This window comes from Podarcis tiliguerta (genome assembly GCF_965153285.1).
Source record: "Podarcis tiliguerta genome assembly, chromosome: 2".
Taxonomy (NCBI): Eukaryota; Metazoa; Chordata; class Lepidosauria; order Squamata; family Lacertidae; genus Podarcis; species Podarcis tiliguerta.
This window is the reverse complement of record NC_139535.1, coordinates 15,733,862-15,760,915: the sequence shown is the minus strand read 5'-3', so window position 1 is coordinate 15,760,915 and position 27,054 is coordinate 15,733,862. Positions and strand designations below refer to the sequence as shown.

The following is a 27,054-nucleotide window of genomic DNA, read 5'->3' as shown; positions in this document are numbered from 1 at the left end:
GTGCCCAGAACTGGACACAGTACTCCAGGTGAGGTCTGACCAGAGCAGAATACAGTGGCACGATTACTTCCCTTGATCTAGATGCTATACTATTGATGCAGCCCAGAATTGCATTGGCTTTTTTAGCTGCCGCGTCACACTGTTGGCTCATGTCAAGTTTGTGGTCAACCAAGACTCCAGGATCCTTTTCACATGTACTGCTCTCAAGCCAGTTTTTTGAACCCCAAATTATTAAGAATTTATTAAGAAAAGTTGTTGATCACCCTGCCGAAAACCATGTACAGTGTTACCTCGGGTTAAGAACTTAATTCGTTCTGGAGGTCTGTTCTGAACCTGAAACTATTCTTAACCTGAACTTTAGTTAATGGGGCCTCCTGCTGCCGCTGCGCTGCCACTGCACGATTTCTGTTCTCATCCTGAAGCAAAGTTCTTAACCCAAGGTACTATTTCTGGGTTAGCGGAGTCTGTAACCTGACATGTATGTAACCTGAAGCATCTGTAACCCGAGGTACCACTACATGAGACGACACCCATGTATAAAAACTAAGAAAAAAAATCGTCTTATACACAGAAAAATACGGTGATTTCAGATGCAATCCTGCTTACATTTACATAGGAGAAAGCCCATGCAGATGTTAGGTTAAAAAAAAAAAAAGCTGAGAAATACTCATCTTCCTTGGGCACATGAACAAACATGAACAACCAGAAGGCGTGGTTAGCATGTCACAACATCTTCATTAATACAAACCAATCCCACAAAAGGCATTTAACAGAAAGAATCAAGAAATACAAAATTTCCTCCCCCAAGCTCCCGGAACTACAGCTCATTGGCACTAATTCATGCAGTCTTCAGTAACATAAACAAAATATGAATCATGAGAATTGCCTCCCCTTTTCTGGCAAAGCTCCTGTAACTTTAAAAACTTCATAACAGACAGGAGTTCAACAGGTATGTCCCCCCCAAAAAAAAACCACTTCAAGCTCTGTAAGGAGAAAACAATTCATCTGTTGCTACTGCCCCTTAAAAAGCACATGATCATTCACCATGAACAGGAATGAAAGAAATAACCCTAAATATCAATGTGTGTGACCAAGGATCAACTAGGTAAACAGTACAGTGGTACCTTGGGTTAAGAACTTAATTCGTTCCGGAGGTCCGTTCTTAACCTGAAGCACCACTTTAGCTAATGGGGCCTCCTGCTGTCGCCGTGCTGCCGGAGCACGATTTCTGTTCTCATCCTGAAGCGAAGTTCTTAACCTGAGGTACTATTTCTGAGTTAGCGGAGTCTGTAACCTGAAGCGTATGTAACCCAAGGTACCACTGTACGTAGACCAACAATAAAGGCTCTCTTTTTGCCTTTTTATTGAAAACTGGGCATAGAGAAGGGAGCCAATCAGGAAGTTAATGGGAATTTTTCCATTCTTTTGTGGACCACTACATATGAAACGATTGGAGAAACTCAGGCCCGGTGACCAATTACAGAAACCCTCTCCTTTCCCTATAACTTCACATGTTTCCAAGACTGAGTCCTGTCACTAGAAACAGGTTCTGGGACTGTCAAGAGAAGGCTGATTACATATGCTAGTCAAAATTCAAGTGGGTGAAAACTGTCCACCGTCTGGGATTTTTATTTCAAAAGCAAACATATTGAAGCCGCAAAACGGAAAGAAAGAAAGAAAAACCCCGTCATCTAGAAAAGCAGCTACACAGCCGACTCATTTTGACATTTCAGCGAAGTCTCTCTCTGTCTCTCTGGGTTGACTGCTAAGTTGACATTCGATGGGCTGAGCTGCATGGCACAGCGCTGGGGTGTGCAACCTTTGTCCAGTATGGAAACTAGGAGGAAAAGAAGGAATATATATGTATTTACTTATGTATGTTGTATGACTTGATAAGGAGGTGCTGTGATTCATAGGTGATGGAACTCTGTGCTTCCAAAATATTCAGTGAGGCGCACCCAAGGTCCAAGTCCAGGTCATTGCGACTCTACGGTCTACTGACTGTTCAGCTGCCACTTCAGCTCAATATTTCCTTACCTTTTTTACCATCACTTAACTTAAGGATAGGGTCAAGTGACCCTCCCAGATGTTGTTGGCCTACTATTATTATCAGTTATTAAATTTATTGCTTGCCCAGGTCCCAGGGCAGGTAAAAACAATTAAAAATTCAGAATTAAAAACAGTTGAAACATATTATAGCTGCAGGAACAGAGAGGGCGCTGAAAACACACATCTCAGGTGTGAAAGGCCAAGGTAAAAAGGTGCGTTTTCAGCATTAGCCGAAAGCCGTATAGTGAGGAGCCCAGGCACACTTCTGCAGGGAGTGATTTTCACAACTGAGGAGCTACCATGGAGAAGGCCCCCACTCCAAACTTCTGAGGGAGGTGGAACTGCCACAAAGGTTCCCACTACTGATCTCAATACACGTGGGGGTCTGTCGGGAAGGAGGAAGGCTTTCAGACTACAACCCTGCCATCATCCCTGAGCATTGGCCACACAAATCTGGGGCTGGTGGAACAACAACAACAACAACAACAACATCAACAACAACTGGAGGGCCACAGCTTCCTGAATCTCTGACTTAGCTCACTGTAGTTAAGGCCAGTGGTGCCATTAGGGTAAAGCTTGGAGGGCAGATGTCTAGGGCCATGCTATTCAGCAGAATGAGCAGGATTTCACCCCAATGAACACACCAGGGCTTTCTGAAGTAAGTGAAGAAGTAATGCACATTCTGAAGTAATGCTGTCCTGGTTTCTGATTTGATCCCAGAATACCTCACTCTTCTTTAAAGGTAAAGGGACCCCTGGCCATTAGGTCCAGTCGTGGCTGACTCTGGGGTTGCGGTGCTCATCTCGCTTTATTGGCCGAGGGAGCTGGCGTACAGCTTCCGGGTCATGTGGCCAGCATGACTAAGCCTCTTCTGGCGAACCAGAGCAGCACACGGAAACGCCGTTTACCTTCCCGCCGGAGTGGTACCTATTTATCTACTTGCACTTTGACGTGCTTTCGAACTGCTAGGTTGGCAGGAGCAGGGACCGGGCAACGGGAGCTCACCCTGTCACAGGGATTCGAACCGCCGACCTTCTGATCGGCAAGTCCTAGGCTCTGTGGTTTAACCCACAGCGCCACCCGCGTCCCTCAGTTTTCTTTAGGACGTCCCTATTTTCATTGGAGAAATGTTGGCATGTATGCGTCTTAAGAGGGCTCTCATAAGTCCATTTGAAGTAATACAGTTTACCACCAGAACAGCCACCCTCCTGGAAGAGCATTAAGTCCAGAGCCTACAGTTACTGAACTGTGCTACTAATTCAAGGCCCGATTTGAACAATGAGGTCGGGAATAAGGCAGAGCGACTCATTCTGAAGGGTTGCAGGGCAAACGGCATGCGCTCTCCGATTAAAAAGACAAAGCAAAACACTGTGCAAACAGAAAATTAAAAACACCAGGGAGAAAGGTTCCAGCCCAGCCCTTAGCCTGCTCAGCTGGTTTTCTATGGATGGGTTTTGTTTTGTTTCTTTAACACAGAGGAGCATTTGGAAAGATCATCTGCCATCACCTCCAGTCTAAAATGACGCAGTCCGTCCGGTTTCCTCAACATTTATCACATTTTACTGTAGTCATTACAAGGTTTCTTTCATTGAAAGACTCATTGACCTTTGAACACCCTTCCAACTCTCTGCTGCACATCTGGATCCAGCCTAGGTTCCCTCTTCGTCCTAAATCTTAAGAGCATCTTCACATTCCAGGTCTTTCCCTCTAGCCTTCTTGCCCATGGCTACAACTCTTAGCCGCCAGGCTGGGTGTTGTGCGGATGCCTGATTATCGTCTTCCAAAGCAACCACTCTATCTGAATTGAAAAATGGTAAGCGTGATGCTGGTGGTCAACAAAAGAGGTTCAAAGAATCTCTCAAGGCAAATCTTTAAAAATGTAGTATAAACACTAACAAATGGGAAACACTGGCCTGCGAGCGCTCCAATATGAGAACAGCCTCCACCAAAGGTGTCGTGGGTTTTGAATACAGGTAGGTAGCTGTGTTGGTCTGCCGTAGTCAAAACAAACAAATAAACAAACAAAATTCCTTCCAGTAGCACCTTGGAGACCAACTAAGTTTGTTATTGATATGAGCTTTTGTGTGCATGCACAAGAAAGCTCATACCAATCACAAACTTAGTTGGTCTCTAAGGTGCTACTGGAAGGATTTTATTATTATTATTATGGGTTTTGAAGATGCTCAAACTCAGGACGCAAGGGAGAAACGTGCTAAGAGGAAGCCACGCTTGGCAAACCCTCACCGTGATTAGCTCCTGCCCAGAAACCTATGTCCCCACTGTGGAAGGACGTGTGGATCCAGAATTGGCCTCCACAGTCACTTACAGACTCACTGTTAAGACCGTGTTTATGGAAGACAATCTTACTTGGCTACGAGTGGCAGTTCCCTCGCTGCGAGAAGCCAAGTTACAGGGAACCAGGCAGAGGGCCTTCTTGGTAGTGGCACCCGCCCTGTGGAATGCCCTCCCACTAGATGTCAAAGATAAAAACAACTACCAGACTTTTAGAAGACATCTGAAGGCAACCCTGTTTAGGGAAGCTTTTAATGTTTAATAGACTATTGTATTTTAATATTCTGTTGAAAGCCACCCAGAGTGGCTAGGGAAACCTAGCCAGATGGGCGGGGTATAAATAATAAGTTGTTGTTGTTGTTGTTGTTGTTGTTGTTGTTGTTATATTATTATTATTATGATTATTATTATTATTATTATTATTGAAGAAGAAGAAGAAGAAGAAGAAGAAGAAGGGTGAGGGCCACCAAGCAGCAGTTTGTGTGCTGTGGTCTCTAGGCAGCGGGATACAAATGGAAATATCTGGATAAAGGATGTCCAACTCTAAGATTCCATGATTCTATGTGATGTGGTGGTTGGACTAGCTAGAACTGGGGAGACCTAGATTCAAATCCCTCCTCACCTATTAAACTCATGGGGCCAATCACCCTCTTTTCATCTACCACACAGGTTGTGGTGAGGATAAAACAAGGGGAGGAGAAGAACCATGTAGGCTTCCTTGAGATCCTTGGGGGAGAGGAAAGATTTGCAAACTTATTATATTTATTTTATTTATTTAAAGTAGGGTTGGGGAACCTCAGGCACAGGGGCCAAATGCAGCTGTCTGTGTCTCTCTATCTGGCCCTCAGGTCTCTCCCTCAGGTCTCTACCCTTCAACATCTGGGTGATCCAAATTGGGAAGCTTGCTTTTGTTTTTTGTTTTGGTCCCGAGCTCTTGTGGGAGCCAGCTGACTTGCACTGGAGTGCCAGACCAAAAACAGGACATTCCAGGATCCAATCAAAAGCCGAGATGGCTTCTGATGTCCCACTTAAATCGGGATGGTCCAATGGTATGAATACTACATTCTAGCCATGCAAAGGAAAAAGGTAATATCCATTGCTCCACCCACTTTTGCATCTGGCTCCTCCCACAAGTAACATCCAAGCCCTTAAATTTTGGCTGAAAAGGGTTCCCCACTCTGATTTAAATAGCTCCTATGCTGTCTTTCTGATCAAAGTCCTCCCAAGATATCTTACAAAATGAAACTGATCTCATATATATAACAGGACAATTTAATTTCATGGACTTAGCAGGGAGTCACACTTTCAAATGGATCACAGTGCAGCCCACTTGCAATGCTCCCAGTCTTGCGTTAAACAAAACAACCAATTAAATAAATTTCTTAAGCATCCCCTCTCTTAAGTAGGATCACTCCCATCAAAGTGATGGCTTTTTCCTCCAGGGCTCACGTTTGGGACAGTTGTGTCCTGTGCCAAATGAATGGGCCTGGGCATACTTGTGGAGGAGGAAAAAGCATTTTGTAACAAGGGGAAACAGGCAACGGGAACAAAGTTCCAGACTAGCTTTCTACTCTACTTCACCTGAGTGCCCTGCCTTTTTCAGAGACCTTCAGAGTCTGCCTGACTTCCAGGCAGCTGTAAACGCTATCTATCTGCTCTGGTGAGGTTTCACAGGCGCTGGACCCAGAGCTGACCAATTCTTAATAATAATAATAATAACTTACCAAAAACAGGAAGCCAACCAGCATGAAAATGAAGAATGACATCGTCAGGCATAGGAGGACTGTGGCCCATCCTGGGAAAGCACCACAGTTGGGATGGCATGTGCTGTTCTCTACAAAAAGACAGGAGTAAGATATGTGAACTAAACTGACAACAATTTACTCAATTTACTCATCAACAACTTCTTATAGGTGATCCACATTCCAAACACATGGCAGCTTGGGGAGTTGGGGGTTCTCCAGCTCAGATTTTTGCTTGAAAGTAGTGAGAATGTTGAACTGACTTATAAATCCTGTTTCGAGAACCCTGCTGCTGCTGCTGCTGCTGCTGCTGCTTCCTTGTCATCCCCTCCACCATTACTGGGTCATAGCTCGGTTGTAAAAAGGTAAAGGTAAAGGTAAAGGGACCCCTGACCATTAGGTCCAGTTGTGACCGACTCTGGGGTTGCGGCGCTCATCTCGCTTTATTGGCCGAGGGAGCCGGTGTACAGCCTCTGGGTCATGTGGCCAGCATGACTAAGCCGCTTCTGGTGAACCAGAGCAGCGCACGGAAACGCCGTTTACCTTCCTGCCGAAGCGGTACCTATTTATCTACTTGCACTTTGACATGCTTTCGAACTGCTAGGTTGGCAGGAGCAGGGACCGAGCAACAGAAGCTCACCCTGTCGTGGGGATTTGAACCGCCAACCTTCTGATCGGCAAGTCCTAGGCTCTGTGGTTTAACCCACAGCGCCACCTGCATCCCAGCTTGGTTGTAGGATCATAGAATTGTAGGGTTAGACCCCTTGCAATGCAGGAATCTTTTGCCCAACATGGGGCTCAAACCCACGGCCCTCCGTTAAGACTGAATGGAGCCACCAACCTCATTTCCCCCCACCTGCCTGCCTTCTTACATATTAGGCGTTCAAAGGGGCTGCATTACTGCCTGTCAGTTTCCACACCATCCTCTCCTCCGTCTCACCGTTGCCCTTGTAGAACTCAGCAGGGAGGACAGTGGCAGACAAGGCTAGAATTTGTTGGTTCTGCCTGTCGTTGACTCTGGCTCCACCTGCTGGTGGTCTCCCTGCCTAGCATCCTACTGGTTCCAACCAGCCCCAGCCACTGCAAGGCAAACGTGGGGTTCCAAACCCCATGTTTGCATTCTAAAGTGTGGGGTGGGGAGGAATGTCCTTACGTCTGGGAGAATCAGCAGACAGAAGAAGGGTTAGGCACCCCCTCCTTCCACCCACCAGTTCCCCCCACAAAGTGTCCCATTTCCTCATTATTTGCATACCTTCCAACATTCCTCTGAGGAAGACAGGGGTGCCCTATGTTGTTGTTGTTATATCCACCCCTCTGACTGGGTGGGTTGCCCCAGCCACTCTGGGCAGCTTTCAACATATATACAGTGCATGCTCAAGTTGCAAACGTGACCCGTGCGGGAAGCATGTTCGCAACCCGCAGCACATGCACAGGTCGCGATTCGGTGCTTCTGCACATGCGCTGAAACCAGGAAGTAACCAGTTCCGGTACTGCCTGGTTTGGCACAGTGCGCAACCCAAAATTGCGCAACCCGAAGCATCTGTAACCCAAGGTATGACTGTAAACACATAATAAAACATTTTTTAAAACTTCCCTATACAGGGCTGCCCAGATGTCTTCTAAAGGTTGTATACTATCTCCTTGACTCAGGGGTCAAGTAACTCCACACCCTCCAACATTTCTCCGATGAAAATAGGGACACCCTAAGGAAAAGTGGATCATTCTGAGGTCAAATCAGAAACCGAGACGGTTTCTGTAAATCCGGGACTGTCCCTGAAAAATAGGGACACTTGGAGTCTGCTCTGGGTTTGCCAAAGCAAATAACCACTTTGCAGAAGTAGGAACCTAGGAACTACCTTATACTGGATCAGAACAATGGCCCACCTTAGCCCAGCAATGCCTGCACTGACCAGAAGGAAGTTCAAGCAGGGGTTTCTCCCAGCCCTGAATCAAAAGCGTGATGAATTGAATTGTCCACTGAATTGAAAGCAGATATTGTACCATTTAACTATGCCCAGTGCCCTAAAGTAACATGCAGTTCTACCCTGAAGAAGCCAACTCAGCAGGGCTATAGATTGGTTGCTTATTACCTTCCTCATGGACCGTGGACTTTCTAAGAGTGGGAGTGGCATTTACAGGTGGGACGGTGGTCTCTTCCTGCTGTGGGGTGTTAGTTTTCACCGCAACTGTGCCAGTAAAATTCTCTGTCGAAGGGAGGGTCAGATCCTCAGGGTTTTCTGTCGGGGCAAAATCTTCCTGGCCAGGGGAGCCTTCCCCCAAGAAGCTGATGTCACTTGCTGGAACGTCCAACCCAGCTCCAGTTTGGGTTGCTGTAGCAACACTCTCAGGACCCAGAGAAGTTGCATAGGGAGCAGATGGGGGGGTTGTAGAAGCAGCGCTGTTGACGCTGGGAGAGGTGCTTTCAGAGGAACCTTCCAAAGCCATAGAGGAGACGTCAGGGGTGGTTGTGTGGGCAGCACATCCCAAAATGGGGCCTTCAAGTTCACCGCCGACTGCATTGTTGCCGACTTCTCCAGTGGTGGCTCTAGTAATTCCTCTGACGTTGGTGGTGGAACTTCCTCCAGCAGTAACAACTGTGTTTTCCCCATGAGCTGTGACATTTAGAGTCAATATGACTGTACATCCTTGAGAGATGTGGGCTGCCATTAAGGCAACATCCACAGCTGTTGCAAATGGCAAAGCGCAGTGTACCGTAGTGACGGTATCGCCACTTATGCTGAGTGATATCTTCATTTCTGCAGTGGTTCCTTCGGCGATAACGGGACCTGTGGGTGCTGAAAATAAGAAATATATAAATTCCTGCACCGGAATTCTCTCTACCACCTTCATAGTTCTTTCATGCAAGAAGAAGAGGAGGAGTCTGAATTTGATATCCCACTTTATCACTACTCGAAGGAGTCTCAAAGCGGCTAACATTCTCCTTTCCCTTCCTCCCCCACAACAAACACTCTGTGAGGTGAGTGGGGCTGAGAGACTTCAGAGAAGTGCGACTGGCCCAAGGTCACCCAGCAGCTGCATGTGGAGGAACGGGGAAGCGAACCCGGTTCACCAGATTACGAGTCCACTGCTCTTAACCACTATACCACACTGGCTCCCAGCTGGATGCTGAAGGGAGGGGGTGGCATGGCTCAGTGATAGAGCACATGCTGGTTCTATCCCCAATATCTCCGGGTACGGCTAGCCTTGGGAAGAGCTGCTGTCACTCTTTGTAAACAATACTGAGCTAGACAAACGAAGCGGTGGTCTGACGATATAAGACAACCTTGTTGGAAGGGACCCCGAGGATCAACTAGCTCAATGTTTCCCAAACTTGAGTTTCCAGCTGGTCTGGGCTACAGTTCCCATCATCCCTGACCAATGGTTCTGCTAGCTTTGGACGGTGGGAGCTGTAGTCCAAAAACAGCTGGAGACCCAAGTTTGGGAAATCCTGATCCAGTCTAACCCTCTGCAATCAAAGAATAAGCATCTGTACCTTATGGGGATTGAACCTGCAAGCTTGGCATTATCAGCACCATGCTCTAACTAACTGAGCTATCCAACTCAACAGGGGAAGGTCCCCCAAATCTGCTGCATGAGACAGCCTGCTCCACATTGCCCAGTGGGAGGGACGGCTTTCATTTGCTTATTATTGCATTGGCACTCCACATCTGCTCCAAGAGTTCAAGGTGGCATAGATCACTCTCCCTTCCGTATTATCCTCATAACCACTCCATGAGGTTGGTGACTGGCCCAAGGTCGCCCAGAGAACTTCCAGACTTAGTAGGGGGCTGAATTCCTGAGTTCTAGTCCATCAACTCTAATCACTACACTACACTGTCTGCAGCTTGTGTGTCAAAAATTCTGGCCTCTGCCACACACACACACACTGGCTAAAATCCTAAGCACACTTACATGGGAGCAAGATCCATTGACCACAGCGGGAGTTGCTTCCAAGTAAATATGCACCAGATTTGGCTGCAAATCCAGGAGGTCTTACCTGTTTCCGCAAGGCACAGGATTGCTGGGAAGATGATCTTCCAGGGGGCAGATAGAACCGGCTCCATTGTAGCTGCTCCCTAGCGATTTCACCGGCTGCCCGAGGCAGGAGTGCCAGCGATCGCATGGTTTTATGGGAACGAAACAAACGTGATGGTTTTATGGGAAGGAGGTCGCCTGGTATCCAGTGACACCGAGGAGTGTTTCCATTAAAATGGAGGTGCTTCTGCCTAGTGATAAGGGAGCTCATCCGGTGGCGTTGGGCAGTGAGAAAATTATAGCCAGTAAAGCGTAATAAAACAGCCTTTCATCTGGGGCTAAATCCTTTCTTCCAGTTGGGTCAGAGCATTTCCAAACCAGATTTCTCCAGTTTTTCTTTTTATTGCATCTCCTCTCACTAGAAAACCTTTCTAGGAAATGGAAGAGAAAACTGGAGCATTATCTGAATATTCTAGGGGCAAAGGAATAAGAGACCATGAGAGCTGAAGGGACTTCCTTAAACCCATAGGTATCACCACGTTTTGAAGCGCCCATAACAACTCAGATATGGTGGATTTTAAAAACACACACCTTATATTTGTATATTCTGCGGTCTGCATGTCCACCACACATCCAACTATCTAATTGAATCACCTACTGCCAGGATCTTCCCACCTCCAGACAAGTAACTGTCATGGTGGGCTGGTTGGATGTAGGATAAGGTTGCCAGATGTCCCCATTTCCTGGGGACAGTCCACGGATTTACAAATCAGTCCCTATACAAAATCCATTGAAGTTGAAAAGTGTCCCCGAATTCATTGAAAACAATGTGGTAACCTTAATGTAGGAGTGGTGGGACACACCAGCTAGGGAACCCCCAAGGGAACCCCCAGAGGAAGAAGGCTCAGAGCCAGGGAACTGGTGATGGGATGACCATGAGTGGTCAGAGGGAGCAGGCTGGGAGGAGGTGGTGATGTCGGAAGCTGGAGAGGCAACAGGGCTTAGTGAGCAGGAAGAGGATGTGTCAGAGAGCAGTCTAGAATCAGAGGCAGAAGCAGAGATCCGGCTGCTGAAGAAACAGAGTCTCCCCCTCCTGCTTCAACCAGCTCCACCCTCCCTTGGTTCCCCAGAAGATGCAGAAATGAAGAGGGTACAACAGAGACAGACAAGGCATCAGTCTCAGACTCCTTAGGAAGAGGAGGAGCCTTAGAGAGCAATGCAAAGGTGGGAACCTTCAGTCCTCGCAACTGCCTCATTGGGGCAAGACCTACTGGGAAGAGTTGCTGTAATCACTAGGACTGAGCAGTTTTGTTTCTTTGAATGAAGAGTGAACTTCACTGACATTGGGCACTGTGTTGTTTTATTCCTGACCTATGCCTGAGAGCATACTTGACACCAGTGGATAGCTGTTCTTCTGGCAAGGAATTGGTTTCTTCTAAGTGAATGTTTCCCTCTTCCTCAGAGTGTTATTCTTCTGCCAACACCTTCATTCTCGCCAGCAGCAAGAGAGTGATCCTTGTGGGAAAGGGACACAGCTATAACGTCCCTGAAGGCCTCACCCCACAGCCTCTCTTAGTTTTGGCATGTCTGTCACCATGGCCTCAGGGGGAAAAACTCACTGCATCTTGGCCACACCTAGGGCTTCTGTCCAACAACCAGATAGTTGTACATGTGGCAGAAAGTGCAAAAAAAGCTCCCCACATTCCTGCTAGCATTCTCCCTGAATAATTGTTTTTGTAGTTAGTTTTGCAGCATGAGGGCATTCCTGTTGAGATCTCATAATGAAGTTCTATATCAACCTATTGCAACTTTCAGGATAGTGGTACCAGATCTCACATTATTTTTGATACAGCTTGTAAAATTTCCAAGTGCTCTTCAAAGACATCTTTTAACACATGAAAGGCAGATCACATGGTTTGAAAAATACAGGTGACCTCTTTGATGGGAGAATCGTATGGAATCCAATGAAGGAATGTGTTCATTGGCTATGAGATACTGACTGACTCCTGGGGTGAAAAAATATTAGTAATGGGGAGGGGGACTAAGAAAGCAAGAAGATCCCTGCTGGATCAAACCAAAATCTTGTCTAATCAAATCGTCTTGCAAAGTGGCCAACCAGCTATCTATGACGCAGGTGGCGCTGTAGACTCTAAACCACTGAGCATCTTGGGCTTGTAGATCGGAAGTTCAGCAGTTCAAATCCCCTCGACGGGGTGACCTCCCGTTGCTCTGTCCCAGCTCCTGCCAACCTAGCAGTTCGAAAGCACGCCAGTGCAAGTAGATAAATAGGTACTGCTGTGGCAGGAAGGTAAACGGTGTTTCCGTGCACTCTGGTTTCATCACTGTGCCCTGTTGCACCAGAAGCAGTTTAGTTTTGCTGGCCACATGACCCGGAAAGCTGTCTGTGGACAAACACCAGCTCCCTTGGCCTGAAAGCGAGAAGAGCACCACAACCCCAGAGTCGCCTTTGACTGGACTTAACTGTCCAGGGTCCTCTGCTGGTTGGTGGACAGGATTGGAGCACAGTGGCATTTCTCTTGCTGTCCTTCCCCCACCAACTGGTATTCAGAGGCACAGCGTGACTGGAATCCTTAACAGGGGAGCATGCCACGCTGCTGCAACATTTTGTTGCGGGATCCATGCCTTCTCTTGACTACACAGTTATTAGAGTCACAGGCGCCCTGTCCTGAACTGCACCAAGCAACCTCCAAAGCATGCTTCTTTAGGTGCAAGCTCTGAAAAGCCATTAACTGGCCCATAATGGACAATCAGTAAGCAAGGAAACCCATCTCCTGTGCCACTAACAGCCTATTTGGGAGCATTTGCTGCTCACCAAAGCTGCGCATGAGTCATTGCCGTCACTGCGTTTGATTCGTAAGTCAACACATCCCCTTGCAGTGGGAGGCCAACGCAAGATGGCAAATAAAAAGAATTGAGACTGGGTTGGGTGCGCATAAGGCAACAATGAAGAAACATTGATCTTATGGGATTCAGAATCTCTCTTCAGGACAATGCTGCATCCTACTGACTCTGAAGAGAATAGTTTTTATTGTGACTGTCCCTTTTAGCAGGCCCCAATCCACCTCTACAGGAGGCAGGGCTGTCAGTAATTCAGTCAGGCCAACCATGTGCTGCCCACCAAGGCTTAATGAAGAACTCACTGCACTCAGGAATTTAGGCCACATTCACACCTCACATTTAAAGGGCAATGGTACCAATAATAATAATACTTTTATTCTTTGTACCCCACACATCTGACTGGGTGGTGCCAGCCACTCTGTGTGGCTTTCAACATAAAGTGGTACCTCCGGTTACGGACTTAATTCATTCTGGAGATCCGTTCTTAACCTGAAACCATTCTTAACCTGAGGTACCACTTTAGCTAATGGGGCCTCCCGCTGACACCGCGCAATTTCTGTTCTCATCCTGAGGTAAAGTTCTTAACCTGAAGTACTACCGGGTTAGCAGATTCTGTAACCCAAAGTGTTTGTGACCCGAAGTGTTTGTAACCCGAGGTACCACTGTATATAAAAGGTAAAAGTAAAGGTACCCCTGCCCGTATGGGCCAGTCGTGTCCGACTCTAGGGTTGTGCGCCCATCTCACTTAAGAGGCCAGGGGCCAGCGCTGTCCGAGGACACTTCCGGGTCATGTGGCCAGCATGATGAAGCTGCTCTGGTGAGCCAGCACCAGTGCAGCACACGAAACGCCGTTTACCTTCCCGCTATAAAGTGGTACCTATTTATCTACTTGCACTTAAGGGTGCTTTCGAACTGCTAGGTGGGCAGGAGCTGGGACCGAAAGACGGGAGCTCACCCCACTGCGGGGATTTGAACCGCCGACCATGCGATCGGCAAGCCCTAGGCACTGAGGTTTTACCCACAGCGCCACCCGCGTCCCCTAACCACTGTATATAAAAAACATAATAAAATATTACAGAGAGCCAGTGTGGTGTAGTGGTTAAGAGCGATAAGACTCGCAATCTGGGGAACCGGGTTCGCATCTCCGCTCCTCCACATGCAGCTGCTGGGTGACCTTGGGCCAGTCACACTTCTCTGAAGTCTCTCAGCCCCACTCACCTCACAGAGTGTTTGTTGTGGGGGAGGAAGGGAAAGGAGAATGTGAGCCGCTTTGAGACTCCTGAAGGGGAGTGAAAGGCGGGATATCAAATCCAAAACTCTCTTTCTCTCTCTTACAGATTAAAAAGCTTCCCTAGACAGGGCTGCCTTCAGATGTGAATAGTCGTGAATTCTGCGAGCTGCAGTTTCATAGTTGTGGGGAGACTCCAATTCCCTTCCCAAAGATACAATCCCCAGAGTGGTTAAAACAATTAACCCTTCTTCACAGGAAACTGGGGTGTTTTTACATTGTGAATGACCCTGTGGTCCTCTGACGAAGGGTGATATATAAATTAACTAAAACAAACAAACAAACAAACTCTGGGAATTGTAGCTCTGGGAGGGGTAGAAACGAATGCAGAGGACGACGACCACAATAATAAAGGGTCTGAAAATCAAGCCTTAAGAGGAACGGTTGAGCAAGTTGGGTGTTTAGCCTGATGTAATATGACTGCCATCTTCCAAACAAACCCCTGATGATCTCTCCCAGCGGCTGCATGTAGATGTTGAAAAGCATGGGGGAGAGGACAGAACCCTAAGTGAGAGCCCAGAGGTCTGAACACTCATCCCCCCCCACCACTTTCTGAACATGGCCAAGGAGGAAGGAGCGGAACCACTGTACAACAGCAGTGCTCCCAGCTCCCAGCCCCTCTAGACAGTCCAGAAGGATGTTATGCTCGATGGTGTCAAAAGCCACTGAGAGATCCAGCAGAACTAGGAAACAGCTCTTATCTTGGTCCCTAGCCCGCCAGAGATCATCAACCAGCGCAACCAAGGCAATTTCAGTCCCATGATGAGGCCTGAATCCTGATTGGAAGGGATCCAAATGGTCTGCTTCTTCCAGGCGTGCCTGGAAGCAACCATTCGCTCAATCACCTTGCCCAAGAATGGAAGATTTGAGAGTGGGTGATATGTAATAAGGCACCAGACTCAGGTTATATTGGCCCAGGCATGGAGCTAGACGTTATGAAGCCAACAGCACCCCCAGACTTGTGGTTTCCTTTATATGCCAAAACATTTGACCCCAAAGTCTTCCTTCTCACTTGTTGGGGAAAATTGACTTTGATAAGGCCTCCTCTCCACTATCTTTAATTACTTTTTGCACAGCTGAGGGGGGAAAACACCATTAAGGAGTATTTGCAGGAGAAAAATAGGAAGCACAGGATGATGGAGGCACCTCCCTCTCCCGCTAGGCCTTCTTATTTATGACTACATTTCGATCCCATCCGTCTTCTGAAGCGAGTGCCCTCCCAGAGTTATTGGAGTACAACTCCCATCATGCCTGACCTGAAGAGCTCAAGGCAGTGTGCATGTTTATTCTCCATTTATTCAACCCTGTGAGGTAGATTCGGCATAGACAAAGCGATACTTTTTGAGGCGACACAGTACACTTTGCAACCATGTGCTGAATTGAACCCAAACCTCCCCAGCCTACGTGCAGCACTCTATCCAGGGCACTCATCAGCAAACATGGGTTTAGTAATGCACAATTGCCTACAGATCAAGGGATGGTGTGGCCCACCATCCACTGTTGGACTTCAACTCCCATCATCCTTTGCCAACCCCTGATACCCATGGCAGATTCTGAGTTCTACTTGGCTCCAACAGGACTCACAGACCGGGAATCAGTTTGAATGACCTTGTGTATTGGGAGTTAACAAAAATAGTTTTGTGGGTGAACCAGTACAAGTTGTTATTTCTTTCCCCCCACATCGCCCCAGCAACAGCATCTCCTGTTCCTTTCCACCCGTCAACTTTGCCTCAGGGACAAAGTGTGAGAGAGGCCTCAGGGGACCACAGCCAAAAGAAAGGGTAAAGCTTCTCTGTGAAGGAGCCCCTCAAGGTGAAGAGTGTTTCTGAGCTACAATGGTCGGAGAACGTCACCCGCCCTGCCTCATAGTCCAAGCTAACAAGAATCCTGCGGGTCGGAGTCTCTGTCTCTGCCACATTTGCTGGTGTTGTAGGAAGGAGCTGGTAGGGCCCCAACTCCACAGCCCAAATCCCATGTTCTGGTTGAAGTACCACAGGCCTCTTCCTTTCCACAGATTCCTCAGCTACACCAAGGGCCCAACCGCAGCGGCCTTTCACATCTACCAGCCAGTGGTGGCGGCCGCTCAGGAAGCCCTCAGAGCCCAGCACACAGAAGGAGGGGTGGAATCTTCTGGAAGTGTCGAGGTAAGCTGGGAAGCCATCCCTGCGGCTCACGGTCCTCCGGTCAGCTGAAATCGCCAGGTTGGGATGAGCTGAATCGGGATTCAAGGTGATGATCTCTGTAATGACACAGAGGAATGTGTGCCTCTATCTACATCACATATGAAGCGTATGCACAAATAAGATCTTCCACTCTAGATTATTAATAAAAAGAGAAACTGGCTGCCCAGCTTAGTATTATTGCGCTCGCTCCAATTCCCTGAGCGATGAGACATTTCAGCAGTGCAGTGCTTACTTACTATGTTTGGTTTCCATTGGAAGGAGGTTACTGGAGGCATTTTTTCTTTACATCTAAACAGGGCTGTTTTTCAGCTGGAACTCATTGGAGGCGCCTCTAAAAGTGGCTGTGGTGCCCCTAAAAGCTCAAAAACTTAGGGCTGTCCACCCCACCCAAACCCTCCCACTATATATAAGGGTCTGGTGACTTCTTTCAGTGTATCTGAAGAAGTGTGCGTGCACACGAAAGCTCATACCCAGAACAAACTTAGTTGATCACTAAGGTGCTACTGGACAATTTGTTATTTTTTTTTATTTATTTCATCCCCAAAAGGTGAGAGTTCCTGTACCTCTTTTTCTAGAAAAAAAGGACGGCATATAAATGCAAGTCTCGCTATCCGAACACACTGCATTCTTAGGAAATTGCTTGTAAAAGCAAACATTTTCTTAACGAGACAACCATTTCCCTGGATTCCTACGTGGAAATTTCTAATGCGTTCCCGGCCATGGAGTTTTGACCCCGAAACGAAAAACAAAACAAACAGGGAAAACGCTCTGAAACCTTGCAAAAGGCAAACAAGGAAGGGGGAAATGATCTTACTTCTCCAATCTACCTCCTCCCTTTTCTACCATGGTTTCATGGTTGCTGCCGCAAACCAGCAAAACACAAAATTAAGGCTTGCTCAAGGCCGGTTATTTGTTTACTGTGCTACATGGAGATCCAACTGTTTGGATATCTGAATCTGTGGTGTGTATAGCGAGGCTTGGGGTACTGATTCCTCATGTTTGGAAAAGTGGATTTTTGTATAATGGAAGTGGGATAGTAATCCCTGGCATGCTTTTGTCTCTATACCCGTTCTCCTGACCACTCTACACTAAAAACCCAACTCTACCTGAACTTATTCAATGTCCATTGTAAAAAAAAAAGGGGGGGGAGGGGGAGGAGGAGACCTTCCTCCCATCCCTTCCTTGGAAGTACCATGTCTAGGATATAACTAACATCATCAATGCTACTATTAACATAGGAAGAACCAAAGGTAGGAACAGCCATTGTGGCTAGTTCCAATTGATAGCCACTGACGTTCCATGAGTGACTAATGTTCTTTTAAAACCAGCCACGTTGGTGGCCTTCACCGCCTCTTGTGGCAGTGAGTTCCACAGTGCACCTGCGTCTTGTTGCGCAAAGCAGTTAGTGCGAAGTACTAACCTCTCATCTCGTTCATATGCTCCCACAGGGCAGTGTTCTTCCGAGAGAGATGGGAAATTCTCTCTTCCAATTCCATGGTGGACATCGGCGACCATTTTGGAAAGTTCCAGTTTTTGCACCTACCGTGAAAGAGAGAGAAAAATCAGATGGCTTCTGGGCACATAATCCTGTTTGGCAGAAACTCTGGGCTGTATTCAACTACAGAGCAGACACACTGAAATTGAAGCGATGACGCGGGTGGCGCTGTGGGGTTAAACCACAGAGCCTAGGACTTGCCGATCAGAAGGTCGGCAGTTCGAATCCCCGCGATGGGGTGAGCTCCTGTTGCTCGGTCCCTGCTCCTGCCAACCTAGCAGTTTGAAAGCACGTCAAAGTGCAAGCAGATAAATAGGTACCGCTCCGGAGGGAAGGTAAGCGGGGTTTCTGTGCGCTGCTCTGGTTCGCCAGAAGCGGCTTAGTCATGCTGGCCACATGACCCGGAAGCTGTACGCCGGCTCCCTCAGCCAATAAAGCGAGATGAGCACCGCAACCCCAGAGTCGGCCACGACTAGACCTAATGGTCAGGGGTCCCTTTACCTTTAAATTAACAGCATCTATTAATTTCAACGGGTCTGCTCTGAGCATGACTGAAGGTAGATACATGCCTCTCCGGCTGGTTGTTGACAGAATGAATCACACTTACAGCCACAGTTGCTTACCTCTTCAAGAGGCTCCCAGCATCCTAAAGGGGGGAAGAAATGGAGAGAAAGCAGAATTGTAAGGGTTGCCCTTTCACAGTATCATAATTCACAACTCAAAATTCCTCCAGGAACTATGTGGTAGGGTGGGAAGTAATGTATGAACTGGGCTCTGGATGAAGTCTAATTTTGTGGTGGGACGGCTTATTAAATTTGTACATTTGTAGTCTATTGCTTTTGAGCGCTTCCAGACGACCTATTTACCAAGCCTTCTTTCCAATCTGTTTGCAGGAAGTGTAGAGGCTGCTGCACCGAAGCAAGTCTTATACTGTGCTCCTAGCAAGAATGTATAAGACAGGTACAAATGTCTGTTGGAAATGTAAAGAAAAAGAAGGCACCTCCTATCATATGTGGTGGACGTGTAAGATAATAAAAGCATTCTGGGAAATGATATACAATGAACTAAAAAAAAGGTTTAAAATAACTTTTTCTAAAAAATAAACCAGAGGCTTTTCTATTAGGAAATGTAGGTGCTGGAATTCCAAGGGCACAGAAAAGACTTTTTATGTATGCGAAGACAGTTGCACGGATGTTGATTAGCCCAGAGATTGAAAGAAGATAAAGTCCCTACCAGAGAAAAATGGCAAATCAAGTTGTTGGACTATGCCGAAATGGCAAAACTGACTGGAAAGCTCAGGAACCAAGAAGACCAGAACTTTAAGAAAGGATGGGGGAAATTTATAACTTATCTTGGAGACCACTGTAAACAGATGAAAACATTAGCAGGATTGAAATAACACTTGTAATGTAGCAGGTACTATGGAGATAATGGACATATAAAATATGGACTATTGAAAAGATGCAGTAGAAAAGGTTTAACAACAGAACCCACAGAGGGGAAGGTGGGAAGTCCAGAGATTTGAGAGAATCTTGTAATTTTGGGTGGGTTGTGGTATGATTATAAACTTAAATATGTAAAACCAAATAATATTTTTTTAAAAAAGTAAAAATAAAAATAACTTATAGTTGTGTTTTCCGGGAAGTTTCATTGTACGTTAACAGATCTTACACATCATTCCTCAAAACAGAAGCACCTTCTGTTTTCAACGTTCCCAAAGCGCTTGGCTTTGGAATATGCAGTGGCTTAAAAACTCTCCCTTTCATGCTGACGGGCAGCTCCAAGGCGCTGGAGACAGGAACCCTGCTGCAAAAATAGCAATGTGTCTTCAACCCCACTCCCCGCACAAAAGACGCTGAACCACCTTGCCGCTGCTTTTACCTTGAGGAGCTCAGTATCCGGACGCTGACAAATTTGCTCCAGCTCAACTATCAGTCCTCGTAGAAGCGGCGCCCCCTGCAGGATCTTGCTCTCGTTCTCCCGCTGCCTTCTCTCCAGCTCGCTGGCCACTTCCGAAAGCCCCTGTAGGGCTTGGCTCTCCCTGTCCTGCAGGGTCTTCCTTAACTGCTGGAACACGTGGGCAGTTCTCTGCCTCTCGGCTTCCACACGACCCTGCGGAGGAAGGAACGGGAAACGGGGCCGTTCCAAAAGGGTAAGGACAGGTAACATTGAAAAGCACATTTTCTCCTTGCTTGCTGCAGCAAAACCAGAGTATCGGAGCCGAGTAAGTTCAGCAATGCTCCTGGGTACCAGTCGCTGGAAAATACAGGAGGGGAGGGCGCCCTTTTGCTTGAATCCTCCTTGCTGGGCTTCCCACAAGCAATTGCTCAGCCGCTGTGAGGACTGTGGCTCAGTGGTAAAACATCCAGCTTGCATATAAAAGATTCCAGGTATCAGCTAACAATCTTACACCATGCATTTGCCGCCATGTCTAGTTTGGGTCTTATGCTTGGGGTTTTGCTTACATCTATGGGACGTGGGTGGCGCTGTGGGTTAAACCACAGAGCCTAGGACTTGCCGATCAGAAGGTCGGCAGTTTGAATCCCTGTGACGGGGTGAGCTCCCGTTGCTTGGTCCCTGCTCCTGCCAACCTAGCAGTTCGAAAGCATGTCAAAGTGCAAGTAGATAAATACGTACCGCTCTGGTGGGAAGGTAAACGGCGTTTCTGTGCGCTGCTTTGGTTCACCAGAAGCGGCTTAGTCATGCTGGCCACATGACCCGGAAGCTGTACGCCGGCTCCCTCGGCCAATAAAGCGAGATGAGCACCACAACCCCAGAGTCGGTCACGACTGGACCTAACGGTCAGGGCTCCCTTTACCTTTAAGGCAGGCATAGGCAAACTCGGCCCTCCATATCTTTTCTGACTACAACTCCCATGATCCCTAGCTAACAGGACCAGTGGTCAGGGATGATGGGAATTGTAGTCCCAAAACATCTGGACAGCTGAGTTTGCCTATGCCTGATCTAAGGTTTGGGCTGAGGACTATACTCTACATCCCACCCCGGTCTGAAATGCAGCAACTCTGCTTTTTGTTTCGACTTCCTCAACAACAGTGTTTCCCAAACATGGGTCTCTGGCTGTTTTCGGACTACAACTCCCATCATCCCTAGCTGGCAGGAGCAGTGGTCAGGGATGATGGGAACTGCAGTTCAAAAGCAGCCAGAGACCCAAGTTTGGGAAACCGTCCCCTACAAGGTACAGATTGGGGTCACTGTGTGCTATCGATTCAGCAGCACAACTGCTCTCTATTTGTGTAGCCTAGACTGGCATATGCCTCTTAATTGCTAACTATATACATATGTGTGCCACCCAGAGTTACACATTTTTATCTGCGGCACCATTGTTTCAAGAGCTGCTGTTGCTATTTGTCGCCCCAGCTGGTCCGACAGCGTTTGCCGGATGGACATAAACATTCTGACACAAAATGTGCCTCTTTTCTAAGTGATGTCACTCAAGCCCCAAATATACCTGAAGGAGCGTCTCCACTCCCATCGTTCTGCCCGGACACTGAGGTCCAGCTCCGAGGGCCTTCTGGCGGTTCCCTCACTGCAAGAAGCCAAGTTACAGGGAACCAGGCAGAGGGCCTTCTCGGTAGTGGCACCCGCCCTGTGGAACACCCTCCCATCAGATGTCAAGGAAATAAACAACTATCTGACTTTTAGAAGACATCTGAAGGCAGCCCTGTTTAGGGAAGTTTTTAATGTTTGATGTTTTATTGTGTTTTTAATATTCTGTTAAAAACAGCCCAGAGTGGCTGGGTAAACCCAGCCAAATGGGCGGGGTAAGAAGAAGAAGAAGAAGAAGAAGAAGTCAGCTTTGCCTAAGAAGGCAAACTTACCAGCAGCATCTCCAGCCTCTTCCCTTGGTTCACTGCAAGAACCTCCCTGCTGTCCCTCTCGCTTTTCAACAAGGCCAGGTGGTGTTGAAACCGGGCCTGCCAAAAGCAACAAGCAGATGGGTGTTCAAGGCTTAGGGAGTGGGCAGTTCTGGGTTTCTGTATTGTTCTCCTGCCATAGGCTCCCTCCATAGGTGTGAACAAGGCAATCAGATCATAGGCAGTTCTAGGGTGCCCAAACACTCCTGAGAGGTGTAGGACCTCAAGCCTCCTTACAAGGTGTGCAGTCTTTCCTGCGAGGTTCTAGTTCTAGGTTCCTGTTCCTGTAAGCACCTGGTAGGAGGAACCTGAAAACCCATTTCAGACAATGGCGAGGCTCCAGAAATGTGAACCCTTACAAAGCCTTCCATCTCAAAATGCCCTGTGACTGCAGGTCGTAGGCAAGTTTCTAAGAGCCAAAGTGCATTCCATATGCAAACAGAAACAGTAGCCAAACAGCCTGTTTTAACTTGAAAAATCAACTGGAAGGATAGAGGCTGAGAGTGGAGGAAGCAGGTGGAGGGGGAAATTTAGCTAATGGGGCTTCCCGCTGCTGCTGCACCGCCGGAGCACAATTTCTGTTCTCATCCTGAAGCAAAGTTCTTAACCCGAGGTACTATTTCTGGGTTAGCAGAGTCTGTAACCTGAAGCATCTGTAACCTGAGGTACCACTGTACATTGGGCTTGTGCTGGGAGGAGCCCGTTGCTTGGATGTCATTAGTGGGTGGGAGAACTCACAGCCCACAATATGTTGCTGGATTACACCTCCTATCCTCCCTGATCACTGGCCATGCTAGCTGGAGCTGAAGGGGACAGGAATCCATAAACATCTGCTGCACACCAAGCTCTTACTGCTTGCAATAGTACAGTAATTTTTGCAGCATGTGTTCCCCTGTTTGGGTGTGCAAACAGATCCTCAATGAGTCTGATTTCACTGTAGTTACTGTGCATACAGAGACCTTTAAAAAATAATAATTAAAAACTAGAAAACTTTGTTTTTTAGAGGGGCTAGATGAGAGCTGGACTCTGCTCTCCCTCCCACCAAACAGATGAGTGGCTGGATTTTAGCTTGCTTTTAGGCATGCATTCTGTTCTGGTGTAGGATCAGAATAGGCTGCGTGTTGGGCAATAGAAAGGAAGTAGGCAGCACACTCTAGTTCTGCATATTTACATTCAAGTGCACTTAACAGCACAGGGAAGTTTTTAACGTGTGACATTTTAATGTATTTTTAATCTCTGTTGGAAGCTGCGCAGAGTGGCTGGGGAAACCCAGCCAGATGGGCGTGGTACAAATAATAAATTATTACAGTGGTGCCCCGCAAGACGAACGCCTCGCAAGACGGAAAACCCGCTAGACGAAAGGGTTTTCCGTTTTGGAGGTGCTTCGCAAAACGAATTTCCTATGGGCTTGCTTTGCAAGACGAAAATGTCTTGCGAGTTCCTGAGATTTTTTTCCGCTCCCCACCCCCTTTTTCTAAGGCACTAAGCTGCTAATAGCCTTTTAGCAGCTAATCCGCTAATCCCTTAAGCCTTTAATAGCCGCTAATAGCCGCTAAACCGCTAATAGCGCTAATCCACTAATGGGCTTGCTTCGCAAAACGAAAAAACCGCTAGATGAAGAGACTCGCGGAACGGATTCTTTTCGTCTTGCGAGGCACCACTGTATTATTATTATAGACAGGGAACTTGTGGTCTTCCATTTCTTGTTGCATGCCAGCTCCTATCAGTCCCAACCAGCATGGCCAATGAGCAGGCACGATGGGAGTTGTAGTTTAGGAACATTCGCAGGGCTGAAGATTCCCCAAAAGCTGCTCTAGAAACAAGGAAGGATATTTATGAATACGGTCTTATACTGTTGGCGTTTTGTGGATTCATAGTTTTTCATACAATTAATAAATCTTTATATGGACACTATAAGTTATATGTAATGGTATATATATCTACGTAAAGCTGATACGTGTGAAGTCTTAGGATAGTACAGTGGTACCTCAGGTTAAGAACTTAATTCGTTCCAGAGGTCCGTTCTTAACCTGAAACTGTTCTTAACCTGAAGCACCACTTTAGCTAATGGGACTTCCTGCTGCCGCCGTGCAATTTCTGTTCTCATCCTGAAGCAAAGTTCTTAACCTGAGGTACTATTTCTGGGTTAGCGGAGTCTGTAATCTGAAGCGTCTGTAACCTGAAGCGTATGTAACCCGAGGTACCACTGTATATGATGTAACTTTAGCTATACACTGCATATGTGCTGTGTGTGTGTGTGTTTATTTTATTGTTTCGATACATAAAGCAATAAGGAGGAATGCTGCAATTCCTAAAAAATCCTTTGCGTGCAAAATGCACCCCCCCAATCTCTCACCTGCCCCCCCCCACCAAAAGCAAAATAATGTTTTGTTTTTAATGCAAGTATCTCGTGAACAGAAATCACTGGAGGAAACGCACCCCGAGCTACGATCCCACTATTCTGGGTTGCGTGCAAAGCTCGCCTTACTCACGAGTAGCCCAACTGAAGGCAATGAACTCTCGCTGCCTTTACCTTGTACTCCTCGGCTGCCTCGTCCGCGGGGACCACCGCGTGAAGTCGGTGCTCCTTGGATCTGTCGCAGACCACGCAGATGAGAGCCTCGTCCGCCCGGCAGAACAACTTCAGCGGCTCCTGGTGCTGCCGGCACACCGGCCCCGATCCTGGGCTGCTGCTGCTGCCGGCCGGCGGCGGGGAAGGCGCGCCCGGAGAGGAGCCGGCGAGCGAGGCCAGCTCCTTGGCCCTCTCGGCCACTTTGCCCAGCTGCGCGTTGGGCCGGAGCTTCCCGGAGCGGGACCTCTTCCTGCACTGCGGGCAGGGGAAGCAGCTGCCGCCCAGGCCGCTCCAGTAGCTGGTGATGCACGCGCGGCAGAAGTTGTGCTCGCAGCTCAGGATCACCGGGTCGCCGAAGTAATCCAGGCAGATCGGGCAGAAGAGCTCTTCCCGCAGGGCGCGGGCGGCGGCGGTGGCGGCCATGGAGGAAGGAGAGAGAAGCAGCGCTTTTTTTGCAACGGCCCCGGCTGGCACCGCCCGCCTCTTCCTTGCTCAGGCGTGCAAAAATAAACCACCACCACCCAAAACCGAAAGTAGGCGGGGAGAAAGCAAGAAGTGGGTGTGCACGATAAAACGAAACTCTGGAAAGTGGGGCCGCGTGGAAGCTAAATACGTGGCTATTTCTACACCGATTACTGCATGAGAAATTATGTCCAAGGGGTGTACATAAAGTAAAGCAGGCACGGGGAAACTTTTGGCCCGCAGACGTCGCTGAACTACAGTTCCCACCATCCCACAGCTTGGCCCATGCTTGCTGGGGCTGTTGGGAGTTGTAGTTCAACAACACCTGGCAGGCCAAAGGTTTCCCACCCAAGCCTGGAGTAAGGGGCAGATCCACAAGAAGCAGATTTGATGCACAGAGAATCCCGGGAACTGCCGTTTCCCCCTCGAAGAGTTCCAATTCCTGGTACCCTTAAACTACAGTTCCCATTATTTTTGGGGGGTGGTTATGGGCTTTGAACGTGTGTGTGCTATAGAGTGTGGAGCTACCACAAAGTAACGGACAACTTAAAACAGCAATACTAAAGTTATATATACAAAGGTTACATTTATACAAATTAGTAGAGATAAACCACAATTCCTTCACCTGATCCCTTTCCCATTCCCGTGTCTCCCTGTCGCAGAAGCCTGGCTTTTGCCTATGCCTTCACCCACCCAGTTCCCCACCGGGGGCCCAAACTTACAACCACAACAGCTCACAGTGGAGAGGAACCCTGGAAAGTGCCTCTGGTCTCCCCCTCTCTCTGGGTTTGCTTTTTATGGACAAGCAATGTGTTGGAGAGGGACGCGGGTGGCGTTGTGGGTTAAACCACAGAGCCTAGGACTTGCCTATCAGAAGGTCGCTGGTTCGAATCCCCGTGACGGGGTGAGATCCCGTTGCTCGGTCCCTGCTCCTGCCAACCTAGCAGTTCGAAAGCACGTCAAAGTGCAAGTAGATAAATAGGTACCGCTCCGGCGGGAAGGTAAACGGCGTTTCCATGCGCTGCTCTGGTTCAACAGAAGCAGCTTAGTCATGCTGGCCACATGACCTGGAAGCTGTCTGTGGACAAACGCCAGCTCCCTCGGCCTATAGAGCGAGATGAGCACCGCAAACTATACGCTGGCTCCCTCGGCCAATAAAGCGAGATGAGCACCGCAATCCCAGAGTTGGCCACGACTGGACCTAATGGTCAGGGGTCCCTTTACCTTTAATGTGTTGGAGGAAGCTTCCTCAGGCCCCCCTCAGCTGTGGCCCAAGCAGCAGTCAGCTGCACTCCCCAAAGCCAGTTCCAGGCTAGAGCCAGTTTGGGCAAGTTTCCCAGGGGGTCCTCAGGATGGGGAAAGGTCAGCCCCCCCCCCCAATACTACCAGTTGCGTTTTTGGCCTTTGGCTGCTTCTGCTCCTCCTCCAGCTGCTTTCCAGTTAGTTCAGTTTGAGTTGCAAACTGTTCATTAAAAGGGTTGCTCATCGGTGTTAGCCCTACTCATAGTAGATCCACTAAAAATACAGTGGTACCTCAGGTTACATACGCTTCAGGTTACAGACTCCTCTAACCCAGAAATAGTGCTTCAGGTTAAGAACTTTGCTTCAGGATGAGAACAGAAATTGTGCGGTGGCGGTGCGGCAGCAGGAGGCCCCATTAGCTAAAGTGGTGCTTCAGGTTAAGAACAGTTTCAGGTTAAGTATGGACCTCCGGAACCAATTAAGTACTTAACCCGAGGTACCACTGTAATGGACATGATTAACCTAGGTCCATTAATTTCAATGATTCTGCTCACAGAATAATTTAGTTGGCTGTAGCCCTTGCTCCTTTGTTCTCATGCTACAACAGGTGTTTGGAATCAACCTCAAGCAGTTTGCACCTGGAGGTGATGGACCAAGAGACACCCACCTGGGCTGCAGGCCTGTGTGAACCTACACTTCACTCCAGCCGTTTGCTAGAGCAACTCTTTCAAACTTCAAGCCTGGCCTCCCGCTAGGTCTTGTTAAGCAGTGAACTGCCCATGAGCCTAATCACCTAGACTGCATCTTGAACTTTTAGGGGCGCTTGAGATGGACATCTCTGTTGTGGGTGGGGGTGGGAAAGGGTTCCGGCCGCTCTCATTCCCCGTACACCTTTTTCACAATTTGCAGCCCTTAATCTCTCCTGCAGGGGGCGTTAAGCCCATGTTTTGCATGTTCAAAATCCACGTTGCATGTTCAAAAATGCAATGGTAAGAAAGACTTTAAAGGAATTGACTTAAA

General features: G+C 47.9%; 2 protein-coding genes across 2 annotated transcripts; both read right to left on the bottom strand.

Moving 5' to 3' along the window:
* Positions 1–218: 218 nt before the first annotated feature.
* On the bottom strand, positions 219–11,017 carry MUC22 (mucin 22). The gene is made up of 4 exons (XM_083426537.1): positions 10,081–11,017; positions 8,174–8,878; positions 6,066–6,175; positions 219–1,837 (listed from the first exon to the last, which is right to left on the bottom strand). The coding sequence occupies exons 1-4, from the start codon at positions 10,145–10,147 to the stop codon at positions 1,766–1,768; spliced, it is 954 nt and encodes a 317-aa protein (XP_083282663.1). The 5' UTR covers positions 10,148–11,017; the 3' UTR covers positions 219–1,765.
* A 4,464-nt stretch (positions 11,018–15,481) lies between these two features.
* On the bottom strand, positions 15,482–24,920 carry LOC310670591 (E3 ubiquitin-protein ligase TRIM39-like). Its single transcript, XM_083426159.1, has 6 exons — positions 24,292–24,920; positions 21,723–21,818; positions 19,765–19,995; positions 18,507–18,529; positions 17,809–17,927; positions 15,482–16,444 (listed from the first exon to the last, which is right to left on the bottom strand). The coding sequence occupies exons 1-6, from the start codon at positions 24,751–24,753 to the stop codon at positions 15,936–15,938; spliced, it is 1,440 nt and encodes a 479-aa protein (XP_083282285.1). The 5' UTR covers positions 24,754–24,920; the 3' UTR covers positions 15,482–15,935.
* Between the last annotated feature and the right edge of the window lie 2,134 nt (positions 24,921–27,054).